The sequence below is a fragment of the Lepidothrix coronata genome, unplaced genomic scaffold (assembly GCF_001604755.1).
Source record: "Lepidothrix coronata isolate B3197 unplaced genomic scaffold, Lepidothrix_coronata-1.0 Scaffold168, whole genome shotgun sequence".
NCBI lineage: Eukaryota > Metazoa > Chordata > Aves > Passeriformes > Pipridae > Lepidothrix > Lepidothrix coronata.
Window position 1 is genome coordinate 585,617 of NW_016690348.1, and position 19,313 is coordinate 604,929.

The 19,313-nt window shown below is 36.6% G+C and overlaps 1 protein-coding gene across 1 annotated transcript in view; it reads right to left on the reverse strand.

Annotated features, from left to right (window-relative positions):
* Window positions 1-18,662, reverse strand: part of MPP5 (membrane palmitoylated protein 5) — a 29,775-nt gene extending 11,113 nt beyond the window's left edge. Inside the window, exons 1-6 of the mRNA XM_017829753.1 lie at window positions 18,148-18,662; window positions 10,548-10,756; window positions 4,887-4,964; window positions 4,040-4,186; window positions 3,233-3,394; window positions 174-251 (exon numbers count right to left, since the gene is read on the reverse strand). Coding sequence (XP_017685242.1) covers window positions 174-251; window positions 3,233-3,394; window positions 4,040-4,186; window positions 4,887-4,964; window positions 10,548-10,756; window positions 18,148-18,514 — 1,041 coding nt within the window. The 5' untranslated portion in view covers window positions 18,515-18,662. The remainder of the gene's footprint in view (window positions 1-173; window positions 252-3,232; window positions 3,395-4,039; window positions 4,187-4,886; window positions 4,965-10,547; window positions 10,757-18,147) is intronic.
* Between the last annotated feature and the right edge of the window lie 651 nt (window positions 18,663-19,313).

Consider the following 19,313-nt stretch of genomic DNA (forward strand, 5'->3'; position numbering starts at 1 on the left):
ATCAATAATTTTCAACAGTTAATTCAGGTGTCAGTCTGGTAACAAATCAAGTTAAATGTTTAAGTTTTGGTTTTGTTCCACAATGTAAATGACCTAGTGAAGAACTTTCTACACATTAGTGGTAAAATAAATTATGTATCACCAAGCACAAGAATACATGTAGAGCTACTTACAACTGTTTCCTTCACAGGAGGTGGCTTGCTCTGCTGACTGGGAATCAATACAAAGGTCAGAGTACCGTGCATGTCAGCCTGGGAGGAAAAATACATTCTTCATATATAGTATCAAAATATGGTTTAACCTTAGGAATTTTAATAAATAATTTATTTTAGGAAATGCTTTAAAAATCCCCATAAAGGGTTGCTCCTAACAGCGCATCATCTATCCCTTAACTGGTTTAAAATACATAGTACAGATACAGATGCAGTGATTCTGTCAGGCTAGAAAGCCAAATGTTGATGCTCAGATTTTAAAAGCCTAGCATTCTATTAACTGCTTCTATCTGAAATAGTGAAGCCGGAATTCTGTCAAGCAGAGACTCAGGAGAAATGGATAACAATATTCTCTTGTTCTGTTCAAAAATACCAACAAGTGGATCTACACTGGGAAGAAAAATTATATTAAAAATATTATTTTTCTAGAATTGTTTAAATGGAACAGTATATTCAAATCTAAAGATTTCTACTACGATTTTATGCTGTTAGCATTATTAAAGAATGCAAACCACTGTTTAAAAATTTAACTAATATACTCAAATCCTGCACATGTGAAGTACTTGATATCAACACTGTAGTCACCCTTGCAAAATGCATGTATCTCAAAAAATTCAGACCTAAGGCTTAAAAAAAGTAAATGTAACTGAACATAACATGATGAGGCTGCGGGAAAGGAAATTCCACTATTTTCAGTCAGCATGCACAGTTCCATGAGGAATGTATATAATCTCACAGTGATCATGTGAATAGTCTAAAGTCACATGTAGTTTATTATCATTTGACTAGCAAGTAATGAGGCAAAACTAAGGAGGTCAGTAATTTCCTTCTCCGGTGCTTAAGCATTCTGGGGGGTCTAAAGTATTTTAAAACTTTATTTCCACATTAAAAAATACAAGTGACAACATATAAAGAATTAAAAGTATTATTTTAAATTAATTGTATTTAAAGTATATTTAAAGAAATATAAACATAAGGTTATGTTTATTTTTTTTTAATTTTCAGCAAGTAATTTTCTCTTATGCTAATGTGTTGTGGCTTGAAACCTTTTATTCTTTAATCCTAGGTTGCAGGAGCTGCTTAAGAGCAGAATAAGCTCTCTGTAGAGAACTAAACTGCCAGAGTCAAATTACCTGTTAATCACCTACACAACACTGTTTTCAGAAGTATAGGACATAGCTAAATATGGCTTGAAAAAAACCCAAACAGATGGAAACAGAGACAATTACAGAATATAAAGAATCTCAGGTATCTCTGATCCAAAAAACACATGGACATTGAAGGCTTTTCAAAGAACTGTAAGAATCTTTCTAAACAGCATAAAAATTAAAAACAATTGACAAAACCCTCCAAACTCCAAACAATTGACAAAAACCTCCAAACTCCACACATTTCTTCCTCTACTTCCTTCCACTTGATCTCATTGCATGAATTAGCTGAAAAATTCTATCAGTAAATTTCAGAAAAAAGTCCAACTGAAGATGAAAATTGTCCATTAAAAACTAGTGTCTTAGTGTACCATAAGACAATTTCATCTTTGGATATCGCTGCCTGTTCTTCCTACAATGACACAACTTAGAGCAGAACCCAGGTCTTTTCCTGATTCTGTATGTATGTAGAACATAAATCTACTAAGTGATTTGAAGATTTACTAAATGTATTTTTCCTCTCTTTTTTCCCCCCCAAAGAACCCCATTAAATAAGTGGTTGTTCATATTTCCAATGTTTTGTGTCAAAGTTATAAATTAACTTCAAAAAGAATTGTCATTTGCATCTGCTTTCACTTGGACAGAATGGTCTTGCCTGCTGCCAACTGGACAAGAGATTCATAGTTAAGTTCCAGGTGTCCCATCTTGGACACTGATCCATAGTAGGTGTCAGGGAAAACAGAAAGCAAGTGCAACTGGGCAACAGAAAATACTGGTAATTGCCAGCTTTTGACATTCTGTCTCACAGGACCTTTTTGAAAACAAGTACCTCTGCATTTACTGATTCCTGACAGATTTCTTGCCTGTAGTTTTGCCCAGCTGCTTTTCAACTGAATTCTTGTCATGAATGGTGTAATGAACAGAAAAACGTCTCTGTTAGCAAACTGCTAGACAAAAGGGCTTTTATCAGGAGGGAAAGAATAAGAAGTCTAGTCATGTAAAGATCCCATGTGATACAATTTGTGGTGGGTTAAGTCTGGTCTGGCTTGCAACTTAAGCACTTATCAGCTGCTAATGCACTCTCGCTTCTCAGCAGGATGGGCAGAGAATCGGAAGATCAAATGCAAGAAAAAAACCTCATGGGTCAAGGTAAAGACAGTTTAACAACTGAAGGAGAAAAACCCCAACCCAACCAGTAATGCAAAAGCAGTCACTCACCACCCAGTTTTTACTGCTCAGCATGAAATAACGTGGTTAAGATACATCACTGTGGTCAATTTGGGTCAGCTGTTCCAGTGTGTCCCCTCCCAGCCTTGTGCTCACCCCAGCCTACTTGCAGGCAGGGCATAGAGTGAGAAACAGAGAGGGCCTTGACACTGCGCAAGCACTGTTCAGCAATAGCTAAAATACTGGTGCTTTATCAACACTTTCAGTCTAAAACCAGCCTAAAACACAGCATCATATAAAGTGCTATGAAGAAAATTACCTCCAGCCCAGCCACACACTACCACAATCACACAGCCACACATTTATTAATTGTGGACTCAACCAAAGACAAAGATGAAAAGTCATGGCTTTTCAGAGCTAAACAAAGGTTTTCTTAGAAATCACTAGAAGTAAGTCTAAAGATAATAGCTTGGTTCTTCCACATTTGTGGGCTTCACTTTTGCAGATAATTGCCACTATACTTATCAATATCATCTTATGCATCAGAAAGAAAACTTGAAATGGCCCTTTATGTATAAACACCAGCTGCTAGAATGACAATATTTTTGAAGCTAAATATGAGTAAAATGACAAGCAGAGTGAACAGGCATTAGACTTATGAAATGACTATTTGTTGCACAGAAAACAAGAAGTGTTTCAACTTACCAGCAAGTCAAAAACTTCATTTACATCTTTTCCACGAATCTCAATGCCATTAATCTCCAGAACTTCATCCCCTTCATGTAACAGCCCACTCTTCTCTGCAGCACCTCCTTTCACTATTCGACTAATGATAACAGAATCCATTTCATTGCGAACAGTAGCACCCTGTGTAGTAGCAACACATTCTGAATTTATTATATATATGAAACTCAAAGCCATCTATTGTATATATTCCAAGACAGTGAAGGAACTATGCTGAAAGAAAATGCAAGTTAACAACTCAGATGTATACACCCAATGCTCCAATTCAGAAAAACACTGCTTAACTCCTTCAAGCTACACTAAAACCTGAATAATTTAATTGCTCTGCACCATAAGATTATTTTTTTTAGAAATGTAGTCCTAAGGAAACATTCATTTGAAAGATGCAAATAGAAGATGATATCACTAAAAAAAAAACCACCAAACCAAAACCAGAAACCAATCAACCATAAAAACTCACACCCAGTTGGCACAAGGCTCTAAGCTCCCCTTCAGCCAAGCTTAGTATAGTGACTCATGTCAAGAAGATCTGTCCAAATCCAAGCTTACGGAAGCTGAACAGATTTTACATGTTCATATGGCTACTGCTAAATGAAGTTAAACACAGGTTTACCATCTGTGACTGTTTCTCATTTTGGAGGGAAGGAGGAAGACTGTTTACAAGTCAAACATTACCTTCACATTCAAATTCAAAAGTTTCATAGCAATCTGAAAAGGATAAAAAAGCTTACTTACTTTACATATAACTTAGTGAGTACCAGTACTTACCAATGGAATATCCCGAGCTTTCTCAATGCGAACTATTTTAACCGTCTCCCCTCCGTACACACCAACATTCTCATAAATTTTTTCATCTGTCATAGGCTCTGGTTGCATTTCTTGTTCTGCAACTTTATCATGAGCCAGTAAAAGTGCCTGGTGTTAAACAAAATCAACTCAATTACAGAAAATGTCACACTTGATATGTATACAAAATAGTACAGTTCAACGAAATTCTGCAATTTCAATAGTCTCTGCAGGTTATAGAATACTGTAAACTGACTCAAGCAATAAAAAAAAATAATTTATCACAGCTATGTAGCACCTACTGCTTTTCAAAACTTTTCTTTCAAATTGGAAAATAATAAAAAAGCAATTTTGAACACAACTGTGATTGTACTTCTAGCTTCTCTGTACAAAAAAACCCAGACACTTGTTTACTATGTATGTGACTGCAGATTCAGACATAGTAAGTTTTGCAGTGAAAACCAGTTACATCACCACCCCAGGACAAAATTCCCTTTATGCATCCTATGGTAACCATGAAACAGCTGTCAAAGGTAAAAACATAGATAAGCAAAGCAGCTCATGTGTTGCCCTGTTGCTACTGATCAACTGCAAATTATCCTGTAAAACTTGTAGATTGTAGCAAGGGCTAAATATAATAATAAACTACACTTGATTAGAAATTTTCATTGGTTTCTGGAAATTGGAAACTCCTCATCCTAGAAAAATGAAGGTTGAGGCATAAAATCCATCTTTGCCCAGTCAGCCCAAGCCAGTATAACTTATTTTTGCAAATGAAAACAGCAACAAGAAATACATCCATTAGATTAGAAGTTTCATTTTGTTTTACCTGCATGTGAGGGGCATTCAGCAAAGCATTAAGCTCCTGTCCATCCTTATGGTGGCTGGGTTTCAAAACACACTGTACCTAAAAAGAAATCAAGTAGTAAAACTCTCAATCTACCCAGTGATTTATCAACCCTCCCTTGTCTACTCAAGCACAACCCTCTACTTGCCATTACTCATTTCACTGAAAATAAAGTATATCCATGTAGTTACAATGGCTGCAGACTGAAGTTAATCTGGTACACGTCAGGAAAACATGCAATGACACCACAGGACTAATCCAGCACATCTTGACTCAGTATTTATCTACCAAATCTAAGCTGGTACCCAGTATATCACACAGATTTGTCAATACCAGAGACTGGCAATGAGCTCAGGTATCACAAAAATGCACACAAAAAGAATTAAACTCTAGAAAGTTAGTGAAAGTTAGTGATTTCACGTTAGTGGAATCAATCACAATGTGTTATGTGAATATGCTGGGCTTTTAAACTGGAGTAATTTCTTAACGTGACAAGCCTGTCTCTTCCTTAAAAGAAGACTATGATATCCTTATTACACAAACTATTTCCACCAACATCAAGGCCAAAGATTCTGAGACAGGTTTTGCAATGCATCCAGAACTCCTGTCTCAAGTGTACAAATCAAAACTTCAAGAAGTCCCTCCCTGAAAACCTGGTTTCTTCGGCTGGTTCCAAAATCATCTACCTTAACACAAGGACAGGTTTTGCTCAAGCAGCTTCCATTGCCAAAATAGGTTTTCTGTCTCATACAGTTACCAAACAAGCCTTGCCATCGTCTCTTGCAAATACTGGTATGCTCATAGAGAAAGCCAGGAGCAGGGAAGTCCTCCTTATGTAAAGGTGAGGCTGAAGAAGATACTTTCCATAACCATTATCCTCTGGCTTAATATGACCAAAGGCACACAAGTCCAACAGCACAAATGAATACAGACACATCAAGAGCAGACTATACACATCAGAGCAGCAGCTTTCAGAGATAGAAAACATTTTTTTCCAAGAGCTTTTTACTCCTACAGATGAGGTAACGTGCCATCAGAGAATTGAGAAACTAAAAGTTTCAAAGAGAAAATAAAGCATTTTGTATGATCTAGCAACATCCGAGGGAAAGCCTCTAGCCTAGGAGCAATTATCTACGGAAATGCTAACAACTCTCTTGGATGCAACTAGATGGCAGTACTGAGAAAAGTCAAGAAAATGTTAAATTCTAGCAGAAGCCTCTAAATGAACTGTTTCCATGGAGCAGGATCCTCACATAGCCAACCAAACACTGCCACATGGAACAAGTTCCCATGCTTAGCAATAAACTTGGCATAACCTCCTAATGCCTTCCTTTTGACATCCCTAGAGCATATCTCATGGTGAATGGAGTATACCTCAGAACAGCCAAACAAGAAGACAGATTTAAATTATTTTAAAGTGATTTCTTTAAAATCCTAGAGAACAGAAAGAAGTCAGTTTCACAGACGTCTGACTTCAGTCATACCTCTGAATTAGCCAGGAAGCTATTATGCCTGGCTTAGAGTAAATTTTAGAGTGTCATATAGCAGACAGAGCTCTGTAAAGGACATATTTCACTAACAAGTTGTCCTGTGTAAACAGAAAAGAGTCTTCTATACAACAGACTTTCTCATAGAGGCTTATTTAAGGTCTCTTAACTTTCAAAGGACTTCGAATTCCTTTATTGAAGAAGACACAAGAAGCTTAATTTAAAGCCTTATTTATCCAATCTTTATGACCTTTTTACAGAAAGCAACTTTAAAGTCCTGCAAGCAAGACAACCTTCTGAATGCAAGGTCAGAGGCTGCGGATTTGGCAGTAGAAAAGAAAGCAACCTAGTCCAACCAGTTATTCTGTGTGTGGTGAACATCCTTTATTCAAGTTGAATTTCGTCTTTGAATAATTTGATTATTCAAAACTTTATTGGCTCCTCCCTTCTTTAAGAGAAAGATACATCTCTTATTTGTTTATTTAATGAAGCGCCAGGAAAGCTTTAGGCTGCCAAATACACCACCTATCACACCAGTATTGCTGCATGCCAGAGTCCTTTGTAACTCATGGTAATGAATCCCACAGCTTTATCAGACTAAGAAATTTGAAGTAGCCTGTCATTCCAGAAGCAAAACACCACATAAAGCATGAATTGCATGGAATATGTGGCAATGCTTGTATTTTCTTAACTCTTCAGACTACTTTTTATTGTTAATTATGTTAACTTTAGTTCAAGCAGCCCTCCAAAAGCTATCAATTTGGTTTCACTATACACACCACAGTTTGGAGGCATGTATGGTGGAGGCATGTGCTGGAGTGATATTAAACATTCAGAATTTAACTGCACCTGCAAAATCCTGTTTTGTTTACTCTCAGGTGAGCAGGACTGTTGGATGGAATGTACATACACATATTAGTGCACTTACACCAGAAGCTACAAGCTTCCAGTGCATCCCCTCAAAACTACTGATCTGGTTTATTTGCTTGAATTTGCAGAAGCAACAGTAACAAATCCAAAACATTTAGAAACATAGTCTATATAAATTGAACCTATTACGTACACTTTATAGCAAGAACATCTTTAAGGTATTTAGTATGTCCTGTTACAGGCTAAAAATTATAAACTGTCTGGAATGCTGCATCAAATATTCTCACAAGGTCAAGATTCAGACCATGTTCCCATAATCCCTGCCCCCATCTTGGTCAAGTCTAAATGGATTTAAAATCAGTTTAATTACACTTGATGTTTACTGGCTATTTTTATTTAAGATTTCGACTACACTCCATTACATGAAGATAAGCTTTCTCAAATAAATTCCTTAAGCTCAAGTGCTTCATTCCACCTTTTTAATTCAATTAAAGTTTCTTTAAAAAAAAAAGGAAAAGTCTTGACCTATTTCTGTCTGGTTATCAGAATTGGCAGGAAAAGTTAACTGTACAGGTGTACCACTAATTTTAAGTATTTTCAAAAGAGGACTAGAAAATTTTTTTAAAAAGTACACTTATGTAACTAATATTACTTCTGTTCTAAAAGCAAGGATACTTCATGTTGCCTTCTGAAATTGTGTTGCAAACTGTCTTTGCCTGTTAGAGCTCTTCTCTTCCACAGCACATAGCCTCAAACAAAATATGTCTGCAGCTTTAAATTAGGGCACACACTCCAAAACAGTTTCAGAGTTATACACTGTCACTGATGACCTGTGCACTGAAATATGCACACTAGCACTACCTGCCATTTAAAATTAATGTCATGCATGTATCTGCTATTTTTCTTCCTTGTAATGTCTTGTGGCTTTATCATGAAGATGTTATCAGTATCTTAAATCCAGGCTTCTGCAAATGTCTCTTCAAAAACACCCTGAAGTAAGAAAATGAATTGCTTTCTGGGGGAGCTTCCCATACCCATGCTCAGGGATGGAAAAAGCAAAAGACAACAAAAAATCAGAGTACAAGAAAAAACTTGGGCATGCAAGATAGACACACTGTCAGGGTTAAAAAACCCCCACACCAACAACAAACCCCAACAAAACAAAACAAAACAAAACAAAACCACCAACAACTTTTTCTAAAGCAGAAATAACTTCCTCCCATACTGCTACCATAACAAATACAGAAGTCTTTCCAAAATGAATAAAAGATCTGAAAAGCAAACATAAGATCTTCTATTCAGACAAGATAAGGAAATATAGAATGATGTGAATGAAGGCCTCAAGGTGTTCCTCCTTCTTGAGACACTTCTGTCAGACACAGAAATATTTGTCCTGAGTTTCTGGCTCTATCATTTTAGGATGTTATTTAACATATTGCAAAATACAAGTCACTTAAATACATGAGAAGCTGAATCACTAGGAAACTAGATTACATCTGAAAACGGGCACAGACATATGCAAAATATTGACTTTTCAGGAATTTCAAGGCTGGACAAGACAGGGATGGGAGATGAAGAATCAAAATGAGTGCAGTGATATGTTTGCCTTTTATGTAATAGTCTTGCAGGTGATGACCAAATTGTGTTGGTTTAAAAACTTTGGATTAATGAAATATTTTCTTTTTGCTTAACCTTCTTCATGGACTGGTAAGAGACACAAAACTGGCTTTGCACCACCTTCTGATTTTAGGATTTACCAAATCACCTGAAAAAAAGAGAAGAATATGTTGGGAAGGTAAGGGGTAGTGAAAAATGGGGAGGAATGTGAAATTTTGAAAACAGACCTAGAGTCTTCCTAGGCATATTTTCTTCTTGGAAACTTCTATTAAGTAGCAAATAAAAGGACATCATATTCACAAAGGGGAAAAAACAGCTTTCTTAAGAGTTAACCCTTAAGAGTTAAATCTGTAATTACAAAAGGAGGTTCAAAAATTCTGGCTTGTATTGAATGAAATCCCAAACTAGGCCTAAGTATAGTGGATGTTTGGGGAAGTAGCTTGCAAACAGAAGTTAACTGAAAAGGTTCCTTCAGACTTACAGACACTGAAGAAGCCTAATGAGGATTCTGAAGCAGCCTACAGGCTGATGAATAAGATGGAGGGAAGCTCATATGTAAAATACTCCCACCTGGTTTTGGCACAGTCTTACTGACAAACCTAAACAGGAAAATCCTAAGCTGCAGTTTAATCAGCTAGTGCAGCTTTAGATAGCATTTAAATGATGTCCCTCAAGAATCAGTGATTTCTTCTGCAAAAGAACTTCAAACTTGCTACAATACTGTTGACTTAAAAGGCTAAAGTCTAGAAAAAGGAAGGAGAGTGGAAAAATCTGTTGAAAAAAAAGGCCTCATGCAGAAAGAAAACCAGACACTAAAACAAACAAACAAAACCAAAACCACCCACCAATACCCACAACCTGTTGCCATACTGAAATACCCCAACCAGTGTACCTGAGTCAGTTTGATTCACCGAGTGCTAAATGCTGGAGCCTTTATCCAGCCTTGAGATCTCGTTTTGCTGAACTACAGTGCTAGACTTGCACTGATACTGGTATTTAAGCTACCTAGTTCAAAGTTAACAAACAGATATTCATCTCAGATGTAGCCACACTTCACTGCAATATATACATGAACCAGGAAAATTGTGACAAAAGTTACTGAGCAATCCCTCAGAATATTTTAACAATTTCTAAAAAACATCAAATCTTATAAAAGAGCTGTCATCTGTCAGACAAAAAATTAAGTGTAATCTGACCATCACAGCAGTAATTAAAACATTGAAATTAAGTATGTTGCTCACTTTAAAGCAGAATGCTTGTTTCCAGTGTGGTTGTTTTTTCAGAGATGCTTCCCCATCTAAGAACCATGGTTCAATTCAGAGGAAAGCCACAGTAAGAGAGAACTGTAACTCAATCCCTGAACACTTGAAACAAAGAATATTGATGGTAAGAGAGTTAGACTTTCACAACCGCTTCTTTTTCCTATGTTTAAACATAGTACCTTCTCTGTTACATATCTATCCATGCTAAAAATGGAGGCCCTATCTCCAAAATATTTTTCTGGTTACTGTTTGGAAATCTGGAAAAACCAGATACAGCAATCAGTGACTATTATAATTCCTTTCATATTCAACATTCAGTAACTCGGACAAGCTTGACGAGTACATATTTCAGCAGTAGCTATGATTATAGGTTTCACATATATCACAGGGATGCATACTGTACATACCTCTTGTGCTAGTTCATGTGCATTGGAGATGAGAGGATATGGAGGACTGGCTTTGTTCATGTGCACAGTAACAGCATTGTGTATCTTAAATGCATTCTGAAAATCGCTATTTTGGACAAGCTGTAAAATGAGCGAGATGTCCTCTTGGCTCTGAGGGTCTACCAAAACGTGCTGGATATGCTTAAGAGAAGTTAGCAGTTCTTCCACTTCTAGGTAAGAAATAACAAAATACAAATAGGATATGAGTTATCAAGATAAATAATTAAGGAATGTTTATATTAAGATTTATACTGCTGTTCAGTTTTTAAATCAGTAGTGATGTATGCAAGTTTATTAGTTATCCATATTCACTCTAATGTTTGGTAGCAGAATGTAACTGAATTACAAAAGTAGGAAAAAAAACAAACAAAAAACCCTCAAGTCAGTAAGGGAAGAGGGAAAAAAGCTGATACACTGCTCAAATTTAAATTCCTATTGCAGGAGCAGTTCTTCCACAAAAGAAATTGCTGATACGTGAAAGATCCCATAACTGCAGCTCATGTATAGCTAAATGTGAAAGAGGGACTACACTGCAATATGAAAATAACCACTTTGCTAAGCTAATCTTGATGCACTGAATATTCACAGATCCACCCTTCCATTTGCATCTGCCACATGTGGCAGATATGTATGTATCTCAACCAAATATTATAAATAATATAAAATGTGCGTTTGATAAGTTAACTACATTCAATTTATAAACATAAAATTATGCTCAGTCTTAGCACATTAAAATAAAAACAATGAAAAAATATCATGTATGAACATCTATGAGTTTTGAAAGTTATCTACACCGGAGGAAAGTCCATATCTTTTACCTGCACGAGTATGGGTTCTGCTGGGGCAATAAAATATTTTAACATTTTAATAATCAGTTTCTATATGTTTGTAAATACTACACATGTACTACATTCTTGAGTTTCAAGAATCGATCTGATGCTTTACAGGTGCTTTTCAAAGACTTTTATATTTTTTTAAACCAATCCAAATTTCTGCAAAGTATGTCACTTCTCAGTATTAAGTACTTGAGAAACTACCTGACACAAGGAATGTGAATCAAACCCAGGTGAAAAATCCTCAAGCAGACCAAAAAAACAGTGGATGTTTTGAGCCTGAAATAACATACATTATCTGAAAAAAAACCTGTTCAGCCACAAGAGGCTGGTCAGCTATCTTATATTTTAATAAATGCAAGTAAGTTTGAACTTTTGAATATTGGTGGCTTTAAAAAATGAACAACAAAGAAAATCCCAAATTTTCACCTCAGTATCAACTGAGAATTTTCATCTCCCTTACTGATATCAAAATATCAGCTTTGAGAATGATTTAAGTTTTAGCAACCTTCATTTATTCATTATGAGCTAAAAAAATTAGGAACGCTATCAAGACATCAGCTAAGTTGCTTTTTACATGAAAAAATCATAGTAGGTTCTGTTAACTCACATGAATACTTCTGCTAAGAAATTTCCCTTACATATTTTTAACCTCGAATTCATCAGTCCACTGAACACAAGCTTAGATTCAAAACTGTCAAGAACAAGATGAAAAATGGTTGATAAATGGGCACATGAAAACCATATGATCTAATAAAATATGTATTTCAAACAAGTTTAATGGTTTTTATTTCGGACAAACCATACCTACATATCTGTTGCCAATTCTAAGTTTGCAAGTTAGTCTTCTGTATTATAAAAGGAAACAAACAAGCCAGAGCTACTACTCTTTACTGTCTACAGGACAACAAAAAAAGGTAATAAAACCCCCTCCAAAACCATTTCACACACGCTAAAAACATCCTACCCACCAAAGGTCAAGGGCTTCTTCCTGTAACCACCAAGGGAACAAAGGGCAGTAGTTGCATAGAAAGCTTGGATACCAGTTGTGCAGGATATTCCACTGGTGAAATTCAGTACAACTCACAACACTAATTAAGGTAGCCAATGTCTCACCAGGAAATTGTGTACACAATATACTGCTTACCACATGGGGAGAAATATCATTTGGAGAGAAGGATAAAGAACACTCTGCAAGTGAGAATATTTGCTAAATAGGATGATGTCAGCTGGCAAAATTCTCATCTAGTGAAGTATGCAGAGAACTAAAGCATCTCTGCAACTCATTCTCTCAAGTCTGAGGAAGGGCACTATTTTCAAGCATTAAGAAAAAAAGGTGTGTAAAACAGATGTTACTGTATAGCTCCCATTGATACCTATTCAATTAATAAACATAACTCAAAGTTCTGTTATTTGTTACTTTTGCTGGATTCAAAAAGCAGTGAGGTGCTAGAGAAGAAACTGACTTTTTCTAACTCATCCTGCAGTTGTTATTTTATTCCATTATTTCTGAATTGTCTCTCCTTCCTTACATATCTGAAAATTCAAATACATACACATATTCACACATAATTCTTTCTAATACGTATATAAGATATAAATTCATATAGAAAGACATATTACACTGTATCTATAACAAAGACATCCTGTTCCTAGATACCTTTATATATTCTCTTCTCAGCACTTTGCTAGTTCCTTCTGTGCTGCCCTTTCTTACAAACTACCACAGTACTCTCTTCCCTATATAATTCCTTTCTATTGTGAGGCTTCACCTGCTGGATGCCAAAGCCTTATACCAAGTGATTTCCCACCACCACAAAAAAGCAAACAAATATACCCCTCAGCACAATTATAAAAGAGAAATAATGCTTGAAAGGAGTGAAATGAAATATTCCTCAAAAGATAGCAATTTCCTAGTCACTTGTTTAATAAAAAAACCATACAGATAAAACCACATACAAATTTGGCTTTATGCATGCCTAATTCTCTCTAGGTTCCTGTTTCTAAATTCTAGATTACAGATTAGATTTTGGTGCAGAGTTTGGTTTTCTTTGTTGGTTTTGGTCTTTTTAAAATAACAATAATTTAAAAAAAAAAAAGCCAGGTAATGAAAGACTCCATCTCTAGCTATATCCTGTTGAAAGGTTGTCTTGAGGGAAAAAAAAGTTCAGTAAAAGACTAACATCTGCATTTACTCACAGAAAAGTCAGGGTTCTTTTGCAGAATAAGTCCATTTTTTAATCGTAGATCAATCAGCAATCAAATACTGATTTTTGTCAAGTCTTCTTTTACAAGAAGTGCTGCAGCCTTTTTTCCATTAGACTATGAAATGGCTGGAATGTGACTGAGCACTGTGCAATATACGCATTAATCAAAAGACTGCCAGGGCAGAAGTATGCAACTGCAGGGGAGGACCCGCGGTCACAGCTTAACATGTTAGATTAGAAAATAAGGAAAAGAAAATAAATGTTGTTTATCACCTAAAACAAAAAGTTAAGAACAGCAAGCTTAAGAAGATGGGGTTTATTATATGTCAGCACCAATATCTTCATTCCTAAGCCTTTTTATAGATCTCTAGAGTACTCTATGTGCTGGCACCATCACTTTAATTCTCCAAATATAACTTGAATCATGGGGCTAAGACAAAGGAGGTTTGGATAAAACAATATTTCTGAAAGTCCACTTATAACATATTTATAAATAAGTTTTGGCCAAGGTATAAAAAGCAAAAAAATAGCCGGCTTTTCCCCTAAAAAAAAATTCACTGAAGTCAGAAAGGATTTACTTCTGTGAAATGTCAGTTACTCATTTAACTAAGTTACCTGAATGAACTGTAGCAAACAAAAAGAGTCTACATTTTATAGAAACATACTGCTGTGAAAAAGTCTGTTAAATACTTATATGCACATGTTCTAGGTGCATGGAACGTTATTTCTATTGAGACAGCTGTCTAAATCATATACTGTTTTGATAATAAACATGCCCTTTAAAATTCTTTTGATTAAGTGTCCTCCTTTATTTCTGTAAATGAAATCTGATTTGTTTAATCTAGTCTGCTTTTTTTTAATGAAGAAAACATTGAAGACTTGGCAAAGATCTGCCAAATTAGACATTGGCACTTAAAAAATATTTTTAAAATTAAAAATACAGACACACAGGTCAATATTCTCACCTAAAAGACGTATCTTCAGAAGAAGCTCTATGGATTAACACACGCACACACACAGAATAAAATCAGTATTGTAAAAAATACTGAACAAGGGTAGTTTAGCACCTCCATAATTCACTAGCACCTGTCCAGGCTTATTTGGGGTTTTCTAATCAAGCACAAAGATTTGTGAAGGTGACTAAGCACTCTAACCTGGACAGCAAAACTGGAAAGAGGGAAAGAGCAGGAGCAGTGTAGATCAGAAATTCAGTAAAACCAAAGAGACAACTACAAAAAGTTCACATGCTAGCAGTTGTTTTTTTAATAAAGTTATAAGCTAGTAAGTTCCTTGGAGACCAAAAAGCTGTATATGTAAATTTAAAAAAATCTGGCCTAATTCAGGTTTTGAATAAAAAAAGCAAAAGTATTAACAATAATGGACTCAAATCCCCTCTACGAATCTGTATTATTCTGTGAGTGTATGTGTATATAAATACATATGGAGAAGACAATATCCCTAGCCTTGATACTAATCAGAAACAGACACCTTTCCAGGAAAAAAAAAGTATTCTTCCTTTGAAATTCAGCATTAGTGTCAGATGTTAGAAAGATTACTCCAGAAACTGGACATATGCTTAATAGTAGAGGAAAATTTTGGAAGAGTTCAAGCTACTGCACAAGCACTTTGCTAAATTTAAAATTTAACCTAGTTTTCATTCTTTAGGGACTACAGATGTTAGAAGACCGCAGTGTTTCACTTACAACTATTTTCTCCTATGTTTGCAACAACTCAACATCACAGTTGAGTACAATCAAAAGCACCACTCTTAATCACAGAATCACAGAGTGGGTCATTTGGTCCAACCTCCCTGCTCAAGCAGGGTCACCCTAGAGCACATGGCACAGGACTGCGTCCAGACAGTTCTTGAATATCTCCAGTGAGGGAGACTCCACAACCTCTGTGGGCAACCTGTTCTAGTGCTCAGTCACTCACACAGGAAAGAAGTTCTTCCTCATGTTCAGGCGGAACTTCCTGTGCATCAGTTTCTGCCCAATGCCTCTTATGCTATTGCTTGGCATCACTGAGAAGAGCTTGGATCCATCCTCTTGTCACCCTCCCTTTAGATACTCATAGACATTGATGAGGTCCCCTCTCAGTCATCTCTTCTAAAGGTTGAACAGGTTCAGGTCCCTCAGTCTTTCCCCATGAGAGGTGTTCCAGTTCCTTAATCATCTTTGTTGCCCTCCACTGGATCCACTCCAGGAGCTCCATGTCTCTCTTGTACTGAGGAGCCCAGAACTGGACACAGTGCTCCAGGTGAGGCCTCATCAGAGTTGAGTAGAAGAACTGGATCACCTCCCTTGACCTGCTGGCCATGCTCTTCCTGATGCACTCCAGGGGTACTACTGGCCTTCTTGGCCACAAGGGTACACTGCTGGCTCACAGAGCGCTAAACTATAAATCCTCTCTTCTTCAATCTTAAGTCTATCCGATCCAAACAATGACAAGAACCAAATTTTAATTACAAAAGTTTTTTCTTGTGGACAAAAATCACCTAGTCATTTTCCTTCAAGATGCATCCTATATCATATATTGCTATTTCCTAATTTACCTCTTTCCACATACACAACTCTGTATTCTTCCTGTCTCCAGTGTTTGGTGTTTCTCTTTTCTTACACCAAGTATTCACAGAATCCTACTTCGATTCACACCAATCTCCCCCCTTCTACACTTGCTGAGCCAAAACTAGTTTCCTCCTTCCAGCTTTTCACAAATACTTTCTCTGACAATCCCTCAGCTTCTCCTGCAGCCTGTACCCTTTTTAACACCTCACTGAAAGATTTTAAAACCCATCTTTCATCATCACAGTAATTTCTTCACCATTATCTCTTCTGTTCAAACAGCTTCAGTCTATTCCAACTTCTTACTGGTTCTCAAGCATATCAGACCCATACATATTACTCCTTTCTCATCCCTACTAGCTTTCATGGCTATCTGTTTTGCCCACTAGGCCTCCCTCCAAGTTCTCAGCATCTCAGCCATGAAAGCCAGCCCCAGTTTTCTAATTCCGAATTACTCTTTCTGTCCTTTTGCAGTTCCAATTTCCAGTTCCTCCAGCAGTAAGTCCTCAGAGCTTTTGAGCTTGATTAGAAAACCCCAAATAAGCCTGGACAGGTGCTAGTGAATTATGGAGGTGCTAAACTACCCTTGTTCAGTATTTTTTACAATACTGATTTTATTTTGTGTGTGTGAGTGTGTTAATCCACAGAGCTTCTTCTGAAGATACGTCTTTTAGGTGAGAATATTGACCTGTGTGTCTGTGGCTAAGCAAGTCCCAGCTGAAGTCACTTCTACTGTTTGATGTCCATCTTTGCATCTTCTGCTTTGTGCTCCCTCTAAGAAGCGAATTTCACAATCGAACACCTAACACTTCACAAAGTTAATGAGGGAATTTGCTTCTTACAAAGAGATGTCTCAGAGAGAAGCTGACAAGCTGGGCACTAAAACAAGGCACACCTGCCTTGTTTGTAACTGACCCCACTTTCCACAGGAGGTTGAACAGGATGACTTCCTGATGACCCTTTTAATCTAAATTTTCCTAAAGAGGGATTTGTACAATAAGGATTACCAAAGGCTATGGAGCTGAGACATGTCTTTAGCAGAAGTGTTGCTTGGGCACACAAATAGATGAAGTAAAAAAAGAATAAATTGGCAATTTCATAGCTATTTTTCACTCTGTGTTCTCAACTACTGCCCAATAGGAAAAAAAATTGCAAGAACGTTTAGTGCAGCCCAAAGAAAGGGCTGCCTTTTTAAAGCAGTCTGGATCTCTAAACAAGTATAGATTTGGAAATCTGAACTGGACTCCTACAAACTCCAAATGCCTCTTTTTCACTCCAGTGACACAACGTATTTTATTTTAGTAGATACTTACATTTGAGGAAGAAAGGTTAGAAACTTTTTCTACACAAGCACAGTTAAAACAATGACAGATACGAAATGGAAAGTTTCAGCATCTACTTCTTCAAAAATTATTGACATTACATTTTCATCAATGTCTAAGGGCCAAGGTAAGCAGATTTTCATTATCAACTTTAAGAGAAGTATTGGTGTGACATTTTTATTAGATGACAATTGACAATGTAACACAGAGTGAGAAAAAAAACACCAGCATGTTTCTCTTTAAAATATTAAAACCGCTTGTATTTTTATTTTAAATGACAATCTCTGTTTATTTATTGCTTATTCTGGTCTGTGGTTCATCCAACGCCACAAAAGTGGGTATTACTTGCATTGTTTTCCCCAGCCTTAAGAATATAAAGACATCAACCGAATTCATTAGTTATCTACAGGGTATTTCATTGTTTCCTGAATGCATCAGTTTTGAAAAGCCCCTTTGCTGAGGCACATAGCCTGATGTTTGACTAAATAAAAAAACCCAAGCCACCAAAAATCCAAAGGACCAGACTTTAAATCCGTATAGGAAAAATCAGCTGACTTAGGTTTTCAGTGGCCTAAAAGAACATTAATATCAACTAAATATTTATTCCATTAGCCCACTCACTGCATTTTACCTACCTAGTGTCTTCACCGTGTAATGAGGACTCTCCAAAACAATTCCTTCTTCTGTGTCAAATATGGGATTATCTATACCAGTTTTAGGAGGAATTTGTGCTAGTTTCTTTAGCCTCATGGAAGCAGTAAGGTCCAGTTCTTGCTTCTTTCCCTCTTCTTCCCGTCTGCGCCTTATGTCTTCCTGTTGCTGACGGATTCGCTCAAGTTGAGCGCTCCGTCGCATGGGCATCATCCTGGAGCCCAAATCCCCAGGGCAATCAACAGCCATTTCTCTGTGCTTCTGAGGTTCCTCAGGAGATGCAAGATCCACATTTTTTGTCTCACTGTCAGAATCTTCTGTGATATGTCCATTCATATGAGAAGTTGTCATGATTATTTGTAATAACGCTTATGCTCTTCAAACACAAATGCTGCTATTTGGCCAGTTTTTGTTATGATGTTGTGTGAAATCCATCATAAATTCAAAAATGTTTCCCTTCCATCACAAGACGCTTGAGAAACATCCGGGAGGAAAATCTAATGAAAGATATTCAAAAGAAGTTAATGAGTAACTGCGTTAATAAGAAAACACCTAAGGTCCCCAGGCATCGGGACAATGGAACTTTTCGTCCACATTTACATAGCACTTCTTCCCCTACTAAGAACTACAGAATCCTTATAAATCTTTTTCACACGTTTTAGTAAACTTCATGTGCCAGTGTTAGAAAAGGAATGCTGTTTAAACTAATATTAAAGCCTCTTACATTCCCCAGTGAAAGCAGTGGCGATTCTGTACTTAACGCAATTGCAAACCAGCAGTTTTCTGAGCATTTCCACCCAGTTTGAATTTATTCTTTCATTCTAAAAAATTCTAACACAAACCATGCTTACAATCCTAGAAACACTAAATGTGAAAAACTTGTTATACACAACATACTCATAAGTAGTTTAGGATGTTATACGCAAATAAAGATATTTGCATTTACTGTTCATAAATTGAGGCATTTTTATGTAAACATTGCTTCCCAGGTTCAGAGAAGACAGGTCTGGCATAAGGTTCTTCCAAAAGATACTATATAAAGCGGTCTGGAACTGCACTTACACATTTCCAAATAAAGTCCTAGGAAAAGGGTTGGGCAGTTCTGGTTAGCAGCTACTCTTAATACTTCCTATGGGTATGCATTAAAGCA